Here is a 13,665-nt window from a genome sequence, read left to right on the forward strand (position 1 = left end):
TATATATATATATATATATATGTATAATCTTTACTCATTCATGGGGGAAATGGAATCAGAACGAGAGGGCCCTCTGGGAGCGGGGTAGACACAGTCCCTGCTCTCGCAGACCTAGTAAGGTGACACAGCAGTACCCTCTTGCTGTCCAGGCAGAGGAAAGGCCTGTCAGATATTTATCCAGGTTGGTTGCTGTGACGGTTTGGCTCCTTTGGGACGAGCTGCAAAAACTCTTAAAGTGTTGTCAATGGTCCCGGGAAACTGGGCACAATGGCACCTGTAGTCCCAGTTACTCAGGAGGCTGAGGTGGGAGGATCATTACAGCCCAGGAGTTTGAGACCAGCCTGGACAACACAGCAAGACTCTGTCTCTAAAAAAATAATAAACAGTCCCAGAAGTGCCTCTATACAGAGTGTAGGACACACACAGAGGGGGAGGGTGGTGGCTGCTCTCGGGGAGCAGTGACCCCCAGAGAGCCCAAGAACCTCAGAGCCGGTTCGCCTGAAGACATAGCCCAGATGTATAGAGCCCAAGCTGTTCAGAGTGTGCCCCTTGGCCTGTCTGACCCTTACAGATACCTCTAAGTGAGCAGGGCACAGTGGTGTCATGGTCAGGGAATGACCACTTGCAAGGAGCCAGAGCCCACACAGGCACAAAGCCCCAGGGGGTACAAAGGAGCGTGAGGGGGCTGCCCTTCCCTAGTGCCGGGGTCTCCCTGCACGTGGACCCTGGGTCTGCACCAGCAGCAAAGACATGCCCGCAGCTGTTGGTCGGTTACCACAGCCACACCCTGGGCTCTTACCGCTGCCCCCTCCACCTGTGACTCAGCCTCTTGTCATGCCTAGTCCTAATTCTCAGGATGGGGACTTTGGCCAAATATGGTGAGGGCTGCAGCTCTAGAGGCAGCAGAGTCCCCAGCCTCTCCCACCTCCCCTCTGGGGACTGGGGAGGAGGACCACAGTGTCTCAGCAAGGTGGCCCATCCCGTGGCCAGGAGTGAGGGGTATCTCCCAGCAGAGAGCTCAGGGGAGGAAGCGGCTGTGAGTGTCTGAAGACACCCTGGAAGCCATGCCCGATGGCAACACGGCCATATTTCCCACAGGCTCAAACTCTCCAAGGTGGTGGTGGTTGGCGATCTCTACGTGGGGAAGACCAGCCTCATCCACAGGTACAAGGCTTCCCTTGTCCCTTCGGCCACCTCCCCCAGCACCAGGTTGTCACACCTTTGCCTGGGTGGCCCAGATAATATCAACATAGCGGAAATCGTGTGGCTTCCAGGAACTGCTGGGAGCCAGATGAGAAGTGGTGCAAGAAAGTGGGGAAATGGCAGGGCTGGGCAGACAGCATGGCATCCCAGGAGCCTAGTGCTCATCAGACTGTCCCCCTGGGGCCACAGGCTCTCCCCTCCACTGCCCTCCCTGCAAATGGCTTCCCAGTTTCGCTCAATTTCTAACTTGCAGCTTGCCTTCTGGGCTCCTGCAGCCTCCATTTCCCATACTGTCCTCGCAGGCTGCCCTGTCCTCCTGTGGCCTGCGTGGACCATCACTTCCTGATGGGAAGTGGACCTTATTTGCCTAAAGACTTTCACTGTCACAAGGGAAGCTTCCAGGCACATTTCTGTGAGTACACCCCTGTAACAACTTCTTTGTCTCCCACAGGTTTTGCAAGAATGTTTTTGACCGAGATTACAAGGCAACCATTGGGGTGGACTTTGAAATTGAGCGCTTTGAGATCGCTGGGATTCCCTACAGCCTCCAGATGTAAGTCGCTTCACGGGAGGCTTCCTAGGGGCACCTGAGAAAGGATTTGGGAGCTCCTTCACTGTGCCCATATCAGCGAGGGCTGGTCTAGACAAGCAGGGCCTGGGGGTGTTGTGTGACACTCAGCTTCCCATCTCCCAGAGCCCCCAGACACTCCCTCAGTCCCAAAGTTGTCTCATCATTGGCTCTGACCTGCCCACCTGCCCCTGACCTCCCTGCTCCCTACCCCGCTCTTCTTCCCGAGGCCCTGGCTCCGGTCCCTTCCTGACCTGGGCCTCCTATGATCTCACTCACCAGGCCAGCAGGGGGGCCTCCAGAAGGTCGCGTCTGAGCTCTGAGCCTCTGTTTCCACCTGTAAAATGGGGCCAAATCAGTCCCTGTGTGCCAGGCTTGGGCAAGGAGGGCGGGGATGGAGTCGGCAGTACCCACTTCCTTCCTCAGGTCTGAGGCACTCGTCTTCCTCCTCACACTGCTGCCTTCACTCCCTCTCCTCTGCCTCTCTTTCCTTACATTTCTATCTTTTTTCTATCTTTTTTTTTTTTTTTTGAGACGGAGTCTTGCTCTGTTGCCCAGGCTGGAGTGCAGTGGTGCAATCTTGACTCACTGCGACCTCTGCTTCCCAGGTTCAAGTGATTCTCCTGCCTCAGCCTCCCAAGTAGGACTATAGGTGTGTGCCACCATGTCCAGCTTATTTATTTATTTATTTGTTTATTTATTTATTTATTTTTGTGACGGAGTCTCGCTCTGTCACCAGGCTGGAGTGCAGTGGCACGATCTCAGCTCACTACAACCTCTGCCTCCCGGGTTCAAGCAATTCTCCTACCTCAGCCTCCCAAGTAGCTGGGACTACAGTCACATGCCACCATCCTCAGCTAATTTTTGTATTTTTAGTAGAGATTGGGTTTCACTATGTTGGCCAGGCTGGTCTTGAACTCCTGACCTCAAGTGATCCATCCGCCTCAGCCTCCCAAAGTTCTGGGATGACAGGTGTGAGCCACCGCACCCAGCCACTTCTGCTTGTCTTCTTTGCCAGGCCCTGGGAGTCTGGAGACAGAGGATAGCAAATCTTGCCCAAGGGAAAGTACGGGTCAGTGCAGAGCAAAGCAGGCTAGGAGAATGCAGGGCTGCAGGACCGAGGGGCCCAGAGACTGAGAGCAGCAAAGGGCTGGTGGTGGCAGCCCAGGTGGAGCTGGGAAACAGTGGCTGGGGGCTGGGCTCACCCCGTGTGACCACAGGCCATATCTCATTAGAGGGCCTGGACAAAACAGGGGCACTGTCCTGGCTCAGCCTCTCACTGTCTTACAGTGAGGCCTTTGCCAGCCTCCCCACGGGCTCATCTCCAGGCCGCCACCACCAGCTCTTCCCCCAGAGTCTTCCTCAGAAATGAAAGAATGTATGAGCCGGGCGCGGTGGCTCACGCCTGTAATCCCAGCACTTTGGGAGGCCGAGGCGGGTGGATCACAAGGTCAAGAGATCGAGACCATCCTGGTCAACATGGTGAAACTCCGTCTCTACTAAAAATACAAAAAATTAGCTGGGCATGGTGGCGCGTGCCTGTAATCCCAGCTACTCAGGAGGCTGAGGCAGGAGAATTGCCTGAACCCAGGAGGCGGAGGTTGCGGTGAGCCGAGATCATGCCATTGCACTCCAGCCTGGGTAAGAAGAGCGAAACGCTGTCTCAAAAAAAAAAAAAAAAAAAAGAAAGAACGTATGAATGAATTGATGAAAGAATGAAGCCCAAGGGCTGGGCTCAGTGGCCCACACCTGTAATCCAAGTACTTTGGAGGCCAGAACGTATGAATGAATTGATGAAAGAATGAAGCCCAAGGGCTGGGCGCAGTGGCCCACACCTGTAATCCAAGCACTTTGGAGGCCAAGGCAGGTGGATCACCTGAGGTCGGGAGTTCAAGACCAGCCTGACCAACATGGTAAAACTCTGTCTTAAAAAATGAAAAAAAAAAAAAAAAAAAAAATGAAGCCCAAACCTTCTGTGTCATGCCTCATGCTGGATGATTTGAAAAAAATTCAGGCCGGGTGCAGTGGCTCAAGCCTGTAATCCCAGCACTCTGGGAGGCAGAGGCAGGCGGATCACAAGGTCAAGAGATTGGACCATCCTGGCCAACATGGTGAAACCCCATCTCTACTAAAAATACAAAAATTAGCTGGGTGTGGTGGCGTGCACCTGTAGTCTTAGCTACTCGGAAGACTGAGGCAGGAGAATTGCTTGAACCCGGGAGGCGGAGGTTGCAGTGAGCCGAGATTGTGCCACTGCACTCCAGCCTGGCACCTGGCAACAAAGTGAGACTCTTTCTCAAAACAAAACAAAAAAAGAAAAGAAAAAAATTCAGACCATCAATGTCTTGTTTGTGACTTGTCTACTTGCAGTTTACTGTGAAAAGTTCAATTTTGATCTGTTGACCTTAAAAGCGATGGATTGAGGAAGGATTTTCAGACTCAGCCCTGCATATTGACTGCCTGCCTTGTTCTAAACCGGGGCGGGTAGATCTTAGTGAACTCAGTAGGTGCTCTTTCCCCTCTTCTAGACAGTGCCCATGGCAGACATCATTAATCGATTTCTGTACTCTTTTCCATGCAGCCAGGGCTTAGCTTCTAAATTATTCTCACTACTGTACTCCAGAGATCTGGAGCTAACTGCTCAGACCCACCTGTTGCCACCCCTGTTAGGTATCCCCAACCCCTATTTTGGGACCTGCAGTGTAGAAGGTGAAGCAATGCCCCAGTCATACCCATCACCCAAGCAAGTGGCAGAGCCACTGCTGAGGCCCAGCCTGGAGCCCCAGTGCCATTCACAGAGCCTCTACAAGTGGACTGCGACATCTTCAGAGCGAGTCATGTCTTGGACCACATGTTTCTTCTTAATGTCTCAGTCAGAATGGGGTGAGCTACACACTCCAACCATCTGGGCAGCAGAACAACTAATGCCACACCCCCTCCACTAGGGACAGGAGAAGTCCACCGGGTGCACCCTAGGAAGGGGTCGTAAGGAGCTGGGGGTAGGGACAGCTGGCTCACCACAGGCACTTCCTGAAGCCCATGCAGCTGGCACAGGCCCTCAGGGTCTCCCACCCATGGTCCCACAGCCTGTTAGCTTTAGACACTGTGATTGTGTAACCTGACACTGTTTCCCTTCCTTTCTCACCCACCTCACAGCTGGGACACAGCTGGGCAGGAGAAGTTCAAGTGCATCGCATCTGCCTACTACCGGGGCGCCCAGGGTGAGCGACATGACACATCAGGCCCTCAACCACGAGTAGCGGGGGGTTCCGCCAGGCTCCACAGTGGGAATCCCAGGTTCTCCGCACAGGTGCCAGTTTTTTGTCCTCCAAGACCCACTGAGAAAACACCCAGACCACAGCTTGGGAACAGGGAAGCTGCCTTCATGCACAGGCCCTGGTTGGCTTTGGTGATCACACCCTTTAAGGACCCTGTGGTAGTGGGTGCTGGCTTTAAGCATAAAGATGCTCAGAGATGAAAGTGCTTTTCCAGAGGCCCGGGGAAGAGGACAGCATTGGACACCAGGGGGAGGTGGGAGGAAGCTTGCCCTATCTTAGCAGAGGGGGCTGGGCTAGGGAGGAGGAGTGACAGGGGGACCACGGGAGAACTGGCAGGTCCCAGGTGGGGGCCAGCAGGGCTGGGTGTCCATCACTTCTATGGCCACCAGCAGCCCAGTGGTGCTGGGCAGGGCTCACGGTCAGGAGGGGACAGCAGTGTAAGTTCCTACCCCACCTTCCAGGAAGAAGACAGAAATGAATTTCAGTGGGAGATGTGAGAGAACCTCAAAAGTATCCAAAACCAGATTCAAATTATAAGGCACTTTATGGCTGGCCTGTAATCCCAGCACTTTGGGAGGCCAAGGCGGGCAGATCACGAGGTCAGGAATTCAAGACCATCCTGGCTAATACGGTGAAACCCTGTCTCTACTACAAAATAGAAAAAATTAGCTGGGCGTGGTGGCACATGCCTGCAGTTGCAGCTAATCTGGAGGCTGAGGCAGGAGAAGCGCTCGAACCCGGGAGGCGGAGGTTGCAGTGAGCCAAGATAGTGCCACAGCACTCCAGCCTGGGCTACAGAGTGCAACTATGCCTCAAAAAAATAAAAAGACTTAAAAGAAGCAAAAATAGGAAAGAAACCATGCAGCCATCAGCCGTGGGTTAAGGCCCCAGCTCTGCCCTGGCTGCATGGCCTCCTGCACCCTTCACCTCTTCAGGCCTCTCTTATTGAGGGGATGCTTCTCCCCTGGGGATAAGAGGTCTGAGGCACCTGGCCCAACTCTGCACACAGCAGCCTGGCTGCCGCCATCCCTTTCCTCAGTTTCTCCCTTCCTTTCTCTTCCCATCTGCCTTGGGAGGGGCACGGGTCTCTAGCCTTCAGCCAAGGTGCAAAGGAAGCCCCTGTCCAGCCCTGGTCACACCCCTGGGGGGCAGTAGAGAGCATTTGCCTGGAATGTCCTCCACATGGGGCTCTCCGCAGGACCCCAACAGGGCCAGGGTGCGGCCAGTGATGAGAGGAGCTGAGGGCGGGGGCTGCATCTCCCGGTTTCTGCCCACCTGGCTCCCCGGAATTGTTTCCCTAAAGTGAGTTGTTGCTAACCCTGACTGCCGTAGCTGCCTTTGGTGGAAAATTGGCCCTGCGTCTGGCCCTGGACACAGCTTTTTAAAACAGCTGCTCTTGTTTAATCCTCACAGCAAAGCCCATGCGCTCGGGTCACGCCCACCTCGCCCTGCCTCCCTGTATCTCACCCTGAGGCTGGGCTGCCGGGTGCAGGCTGGAGGGTCCCTGTGGGAGACAGCCATGGGGTGCCTCCTCCTCAGCCTTCATTGTAGGAGGCTCTGGTGCTGAGTGCCTGGCGGGGCTGCCCTGGCAGTTCCTCGGGCACTTCCTGGGGAGCCCCCTTGCTCGCCTCGCCTGGCACTGATTGGCTGTTGGCTTTTTCCGGGTGTCCAGTGATCATCACGGCCTTTGACCTCACTGACGTGCAGACCCTGGAGCACACAAGGCAAGTCTGGGCTCTCTGGCCCCTGCAGTCTCCCTGGGCTCAGGAAGCTGCCTGGAAGTGCTCCCAAACCCCAGCCAGCAGGCCCCAACCCCAGGGTGGGTGTGAGTGACTGTGTCCCTTGTCAGAACCAGCTGCTCATGGGCCCCTTACTGTCCAGCTGCCTTTATCCCTCGAGATTTGCCTCCATTTCTTCTGGAGGAGCCAGCTCATGAGTGCGAGCCCAGCACAGCCGCCCCCAGGCACGTGCTCAGCGCGGCCCCAGCCTGCTGTAATACTCTGCTGTTACCATCTTGCAAGTCCTCATACTTTTTGAAAGAGGGGCCCCACGTGTTCACTTCACTCTGACCCTGAAAATTGTATAGCCAGTCTTTGAGGGGACATGAATTTGGCACTTGCAGTCTTAAGAAGAGAGAATTGGCAACGTGACCCATTCAGGAGGCCATCCTACTTCTGCTGGGAATCGGGAGCAAAGCCCTCTCGCCTTACCTTGGTCTGGGGCATTCACAGCCAGCATCTTCCAAACCCCTCGAGGGAGGGAGTGATGGTTCTAGTTGATAAACATGCAGGGCTCACCCAAGGTCTCACCGGGAGAGGCCAGAGGCAGGGCCAGGAGGGTCTTCACCGCCAGTGCTCTAGAACTCTCACCACTTCCGGTCCAGCAAGGCCCTTCCGGCTGGAGGTGCAGCATCCTGCTTAGCCAGTGTGGGCCAGGACGCCCTCCTTGCCCCTCCCAGCCCAGCACCCCAGCCCTGGGGCGGTCCCAAGTGTGCCCTAGCCCCCTGTGTGGGTGGGAGGATGGGTGAGTCTCTCAGCCTCTCTCCCTTGCACTCCAGGCAGTGGCTGGAAGATGCCCTGAGGGAGAATGAGGCAGGCTCTTGCTTCGTCTTTCTCGTGGGAACCAAGAAGGACCTTCTGGTGAGCAGAGTGGCCCTCGGGAAAATACCTCCCCTTTCAGCCCTCATTGGAGGAGCCGTGGGGAGGGAGGGAGGCGGCACAGTGGGAAGCAGGCAGCTGCCTATCCCCCAGGGCCTGCCTGCAGGCGAGCCCGGGATGCTGGGTCAACAAGGGCTATTTCTCCCAGTCAGGGGCCACGTGCCAGCAGGCCGAAGCTGAGGCTGTGCACCTGGCCAAGGAGATGCAGGCCGAGTACTGGTCAGTGTCAGCCAAGACCGGTGAGTGGGGCCAGGGCTGTCACCATGGTGGGGCAGAGACCTGCTCTGGGGCCAGTCTCGCAGGGCCTGCCATTCAGCTTTTCCCTCTGCAGCCGTCTGTTCCTTCTGTGGCCCTGGCACACACTGGCATCGCAGCCCAGCTGTGCTGGAGCCTGGCAGCACCTTACGCTGCCTATGAGGAGCTGCCTCATCTCTAGAAGGAGGCTGGGAGGCCTGCACCACCAATGGGGGAATGGCGACCCCAACCCTGTGTCATGCCGTGCTGGCCTGTTCTTCAAGGCAAGCCCATGACCACTCATGAGGCAGGTTCCATTTCCTCCCTGTGAAGTCACTTCCAGGGCCATTGCGTGGCAGGGCCAGGATCCAAATGCACCCTCACCTGTAACCATTGCACTGTCCTGCCCCCGGCCCTGAGATGCCATGCCTGTGATATCACCTGGCATAAAGAAGGGCCCAGTGACAGGGGCTCCCACCCCTTCCCAGTATCACTGTGGCTCGCAGACCCCAGCTCTCACTGAACCCACTCCCCACCAGGTCTACCCCTGGCCATACTGGGCTCCCAGCCCCAAGCCAGATGCCTAGCGTCTTTGAGCCTCCATCTCCCATCTGGGAAGCAGGTGATGCCTCCCATCTCCTTTTTTTTGTGGAAAAAAAAAAAAAGTCTTAAATTACAAAAGCCCTGTGTATTTACTGAGGAAATCAGAAAATCCGAAGACACAAAGAATAGATGGAAAACACAGGTTGTTGGAGGATGAAATGAAGCCATGCACACGGCCTGGCACACAGTAGGCCCACAAGGCTCTGGGGACTTAGGAATTGGGCCCAGTAGTCCTTGCCCTGTGTAAGAGGAGACCACAGATACCTAGTTGAAGACTGGGTGAGCGCTGAGGTTTGCGCCACAGTGCCCTCCACTGCTCCTTCCAACAGTGAGAGCTGCTCTGTGAGAACCCTCCCTCCTTTATGAGAGCGACAGTGAGTTCACCGACACCTCAGTGTGGGCCAAGCAGGACTGCCCTGTGCAGTTGTGCAGGTTGCTAGCTGCACAAGGGCAGTGTGCGTGTTACGGGGCTGGAAACCAGCCTGCTCCCTAATGGGCAGCCACCTCTACCTGGAAGAGGATGCATAAAGGCTCCATGTGGGGGGCTGACAGCAAATCAGTCCTCACAGCCCCACTGGACAGGTATGGAAAGTGACAGAAGGGCAGGCACACATCTGTCCTGAGCCCCACGTGTCCCAACACCTGGGCCAAAGTAGCGACTGATTGGAAGAGGAGATGCTGGGAAGCAAAGGCTCAGAAGTTTGAGGGAGGGGCCCAAGCAGGCAGCGGGTGGGAGTGGGGTGGCAGGAGCCAGGTGGGAGTGGGGAGGCTGGAGCCAGGTGGGAGGCCAGGCCAATGGACCCTGCCCCTGGCACTATGCTGCCCTTGTGAGTGGGTGGGGCTGTGCCCTCCTGTGGTCACTGTTATTGTCAGGTTGCTCTAGAAAGGGCCATGTGCCAGCCTGAGGGTGGGCTGGCCTGGCTTTCATACCCAGATGCCTTGCGGGGCCAGAAGAAACACTGATGAGTCCCAGCTGTCTTGTGGGCCCACAGGTGAGAACGTGAAGGCCTTCTTCAGCCGCGTAGCCGCCCTGGCATTCGAGCAGTCCGTGCTGCAGGACCTGGAGAGGCGGAGCAGTGCCCGGCTCCAGGTCGGCGACGGAGACCTAATCCGTGCGTATAGGTGTGGCTGGGTTGGGCTGGGGAGCAGGCTGGAGGCCTAGAATCCACAGGCACTGTCGTCCTGTCACCCGAGACCCTGCCATTTCCTAAACTTGTGGCCCGGGGTGTCACTGCAGCCTCAGGCCTGTGGCCTCCCGGATCACACCTGCCAGGTCAGACACCCTCCTTTGCCCTCCCTGTTCTCCTGACCCACGGACCTCATGGACCAGGCTGGGCATCCCAGGCTCTGCAGATGTGTCCTGGCCCCGGCTCTCCCAGTGTGCACCTTTGCCCACCCTGTCCCAGTGCCTGGAATGCCCCTCAGTGTCTTGTCCTAGGCCAAGTTATTCAGGGATTGAACAACAGGCCAGGAGCTTCCGCTCACAGCTCTGACTGTCAGGGCTGGCATCCCCTGCCCAGTGTCAGCTACAGGATTCTTGGTTGATGCTAAATTACTTCTCCCCTCCTTGCAGGAATGGAAGGGAGTCCACCTGAGACCCAGGAGAGCAAGAGACCTTCTGGCCTGGGCTGCTGCTAGCTGGGGCCTGCGTCAAGGCCTCCGCTCCCTGCACGCACATGGATGGGAACTTCGTGACTGTGGAGCAGAGACTGGAGCTCGAGCTCTGTGGCATGCCTGCCCTCAAACTGTAGGCCTGGGTTCCAGTCCCTGCACCCACCCACCTCGCTCAGCCCCAGGGCACAGTCTCTTCTCTTTTGCAGGTAGGGAGCTAGAAAAGGCCCTACTGGCTGCCTGGGAGCCCCACACCACCAGGCCAGTGCAGGCACCGTGGTGATCCCCGAAAGGCTAGTCCACTTCCGGGATCATCAGACAGTCACCTTTGGCCTCAAGAGACCTCAGAACTGCAAACTCCTGCCCCAGTCTATACCCTTCAGCCATGGCCCAGATCAGCAGTCAAGCCTGGCACTCTTTCCCAGTGATCTCAGATGTGTCCTCAGGGCCCTTCTCATCAGTGTTCCAGGCAACCTGGATTTGTCAAACTCAGCACCTGAGGGAGAGGCCACCTGCCATCCCATCTGAGAGTTTCCTGTTGTCAGCAGGATTTATGGTTCTGGGTCTTAGAGCTTCAGGCCTCACTGTCCTTCTGCCCCGGATGATGAAGATTTCTGGGCAGACCAGTGCCTCTGGAGGACAATGGACAAAAAGTCTCTTAGACCTGTTGTGGCGGAAGTGTCATCTCTGAGATCCCTAGGTCCCGCCCTCCTGGTCAATGGGCCAGGATGTGCAGAACAAGCCACCCAGGCCTTTCTGGCCCACCTGGACAATGCATTTACCTGTGTGCTACTGGAGGAAGGCTGCACAGCTGCCCCAGGGTAGCTCACTCTGCAGCCCCTGAGCGTGGCACTGCCCTCCTCCGGCACTCATGCTGGGCTTGTGCCCACTGCTGCCTCTCCATCCCTCTCTCATTGGCCTGCATGTCTCTTAGGACCTTTGTAATGGTGGCCATGCGTCGTTGGAGGCCTTCAGAGGCCTTGCCAAGTCGAGCATGTTTCTGTCTCTAACACCACCTCGTCCTGCACACGCAGAGCGGGCAGAAACACCCAATCTTCCCCAGCCTCTCTGCCCAGTAGGCTTGTCCACGGGGTCTCCTCATGGCTATGAACCAGCCCCACCGCCCACGCTCCCGTCACCTGGCTGTGCCCACTCATCCCACCTCGTGCTGTTGCTTCTCGTAGATGGTAAGCACCTTGCAGGCAGCCTTCTGATCAGGTTCTCCTAGGGCCTGCCACACCGCAGCTTCCCATAAATGTTCAACTCAGCGATTGCCAAATGCCACTTAGGGAAGAACACTGGCATCTTTTTCTGCTCGTTCCCCCTTCAACATATTTTTTGCACTTCTTTATATAAATGACTTCCAAAGGGGTTGTATGTTTAGTGTGAACAAAGACAGTACAAAGCATGTAAAATACAAGGTGGAAGCCCTCCCCCCTGAAGTTGGCTGCACCCCTGAAGTGAGCTCTGCTAACAGTTGGGAGGACACAGCCAGTGTTGATGGCTTGATTTGTCGTTTTTGCCAGAGTGACCTGTACACACTGCCTGGCAGCCTGCCTTCCGGAACTGGTGCTTAGCCCTCTCCCCGTTGGGACACGAGGAGCCTCCTTCCTGTAGCAGCACCCAGTTTCCCTTCATGGGGATGGACCCTTCCCCTCCAAGGACCATCGGCTTGTGTCCAGCTTTTCCATTCTTGCAGTTACAGCTTTGCATACTCCGGAAGGCTCTTCTCTGGACTGTGGTCTACGAAGCGCAGCCTGTGATCAGGGCAGGCGGCACTGGGGTGCATTAGGAAGACCAGGTTCACTGGGGATAGGCTTCACAGGACAGGAGAACCTGGGCACGGTGGACTGTCGTTCTCCACAGCTCCCTTCCCTGCCCCTTCAGGCCTCCAGGATGTGTTTAGGGGGTGGGTGGGTGTGGCGTCCAGCTGTTACCAGCTTCTGAGCTAGAGCCGCACTGCCTCATGTACACCCCCACCTCTGTAAATGGCCCTGGATTAAATCACTCTCATGTTACCTCCTGCAGTGTGCCAACTGATTCCCACACACCCTGACTGACAGTCATGGCCTCTCCAGCTGTGATATTTGGCCTGGGAGGATAGGAGAGACTAAGGTCACCAGGGAAATGAAGGGGACTCAGTTGTCCCCCCACCACAAGCTGATGCAACATCTTCTCGGTCAGAATTGCTTTGATGATTTCATGAAGACATTGCCTTCATTCCCTGCATTGGGCAGTAAGTTTCCTGGCAGAGGCACTTTCTATTGGTCTGGTCCTGTGGCCCTGGCAAGCAGCCAAGGCACAGCAAGTGACCACAGTGACCGCATCCACGTGCTGTGCTGCCGAAACACCTTTTTCTCTTCCCTGTTTCCCTGGACCCTTCCCTGCTGTCTGTCCGTCTGTGCATCCTTCCATTCATCTGCCTCTTCTGCTGGAGACACTTACCCAAAGCAGGTCCTCTCCTGTCACTTCCTGGCTACCCAGGGTGAGGTCCCAGGGTGCTCCCACTCCAGCATTCAAGGCTCCTCACCTCCCAGCCCACCCCACCCCCACATGCCTCTGTGCTCCAGTTGTGTCCCTGGTCACGATGTAGTCTTTGCAGGTGCCAGGCCCCTCTTCTGTGCCCAACAGCTGGGACACCCCTAAACCCAGAGGCCTTTGTGAACCCCCCACAGCTCTCGCAGCTCTGATACCTTGAGTGTGCCTGGTCACATTTGGGTTTTCCCCCACACCCATCTGTGGAACCCCAAGGACCTGGACAGTGGCCTCATCACCTCTGCTGTCTTCCCTAGCACTGCCGGGAGGAAGGCCCCACAGTAGGTGCTCGGTAGATGTGTAATGAAGGCAGGGAGGGCCGGACATGGTAGCACACACCTGTAATCCCAGCACTTTGGGAGGCCGAGGTGGGCAGATCACCTGAGGTCGGGAGTTCAAGACCAGCCTGACCAACACGGAGAAACCCCGTCTCTACTAAAAATACAAAAAATTAGCTGGGCGTGGTGGCTCATGCCTGTAATCCCAGCTACTTGGGAGGCTGAGGCAGGAGAATTGCATGAACCTGGGAGGCGGAAGTTGCAGGGAGCCGAGATTGCACCATTGCACTCCAGCCTGGGCAATAAGAGTGAAACTCCATCTCAAAAAAAAAAGGCAGGGAGGCCAGAAGGTTGCTCAAACAAGGACATACTCCCAGCAGACAAATTGCATTCTTACCCAAGATGCCACCACACGAACCTTAGACCTGCCTAGGGCACAATCCTGTGCTTGGCTCTCCTTGGAGGCCAGAGACAATTGTGTCTCATCACTCAGTTGCAAACCCAGAAGTCCTGTCTGGCCCAGAGACCCTCACAAGGCATCAGCCAGTGAAGGCGGTTTGGGGGCCTGAGGATACGTTCTGGTCTTGGGAAGAGCTTGGTAGGAGCCAGTCACTGAAAGTTTCAGGGCAGAGCTGCACAAGTCTTGGGAAGGATACTTATGCCAGCTAGAGAGGCTCTGGGCACAGGAAAGAATTGGG

General features: G+C 56.2%; 1 protein-coding gene across 6 annotated transcripts in view; it reads left to right on the forward strand.

Moving 5' to 3' along the window:
* RAB36 (RAB36, member RAS oncogene family) overlaps positions 1-12,181 on the forward strand; it is an 18,595-nt gene extending 6,414 nt beyond the window's left edge. For 5 of the 6 annotated variants that reach the window (XM_032256616.1, XM_032256613.1, XM_032256611.1 and 2 more), the window contains 8 exons: positions 1,099-1,164; positions 1,655-1,756; positions 4,928-4,992; positions 6,722-6,773; positions 7,607-7,688; positions 7,855-7,945; positions 9,536-9,655; positions 10,117-12,181. In XM_032256616.1, the coding sequence (XP_032112507.1) occupies positions 1,099-1,164; positions 1,655-1,756; positions 4,928-4,992; positions 6,722-6,773; positions 7,607-7,688; positions 7,855-7,945; positions 9,536-9,655; positions 10,117-10,181 (643 nt within the window). In that variant the 3' untranslated portion in view covers positions 10,182-12,181. The remainder of the gene's footprint in view (positions 1-1,098; positions 1,165-1,654; positions 1,757-4,927; positions 4,993-6,721; positions 6,774-7,606; positions 7,689-7,854; positions 7,946-9,535; positions 9,656-10,116) is intronic. The other variant, XM_032256612.1, reaches the window with a different exon arrangement.
* Positions 12,182-13,665: the final 1,484 nt, after the last annotated feature.

Source organism: Sapajus apella, unplaced genomic scaffold (genome assembly GCF_009761245.1).
Source record: "Sapajus apella isolate SASKATOON/1434 unplaced genomic scaffold, GSC_monkey_1.0 scaffold95, whole genome shotgun sequence".
In the NCBI taxonomy this organism is placed as follows: Eukaryota; Metazoa; Chordata; class Mammalia; order Primates; family Cebidae; genus Sapajus; species Sapajus apella.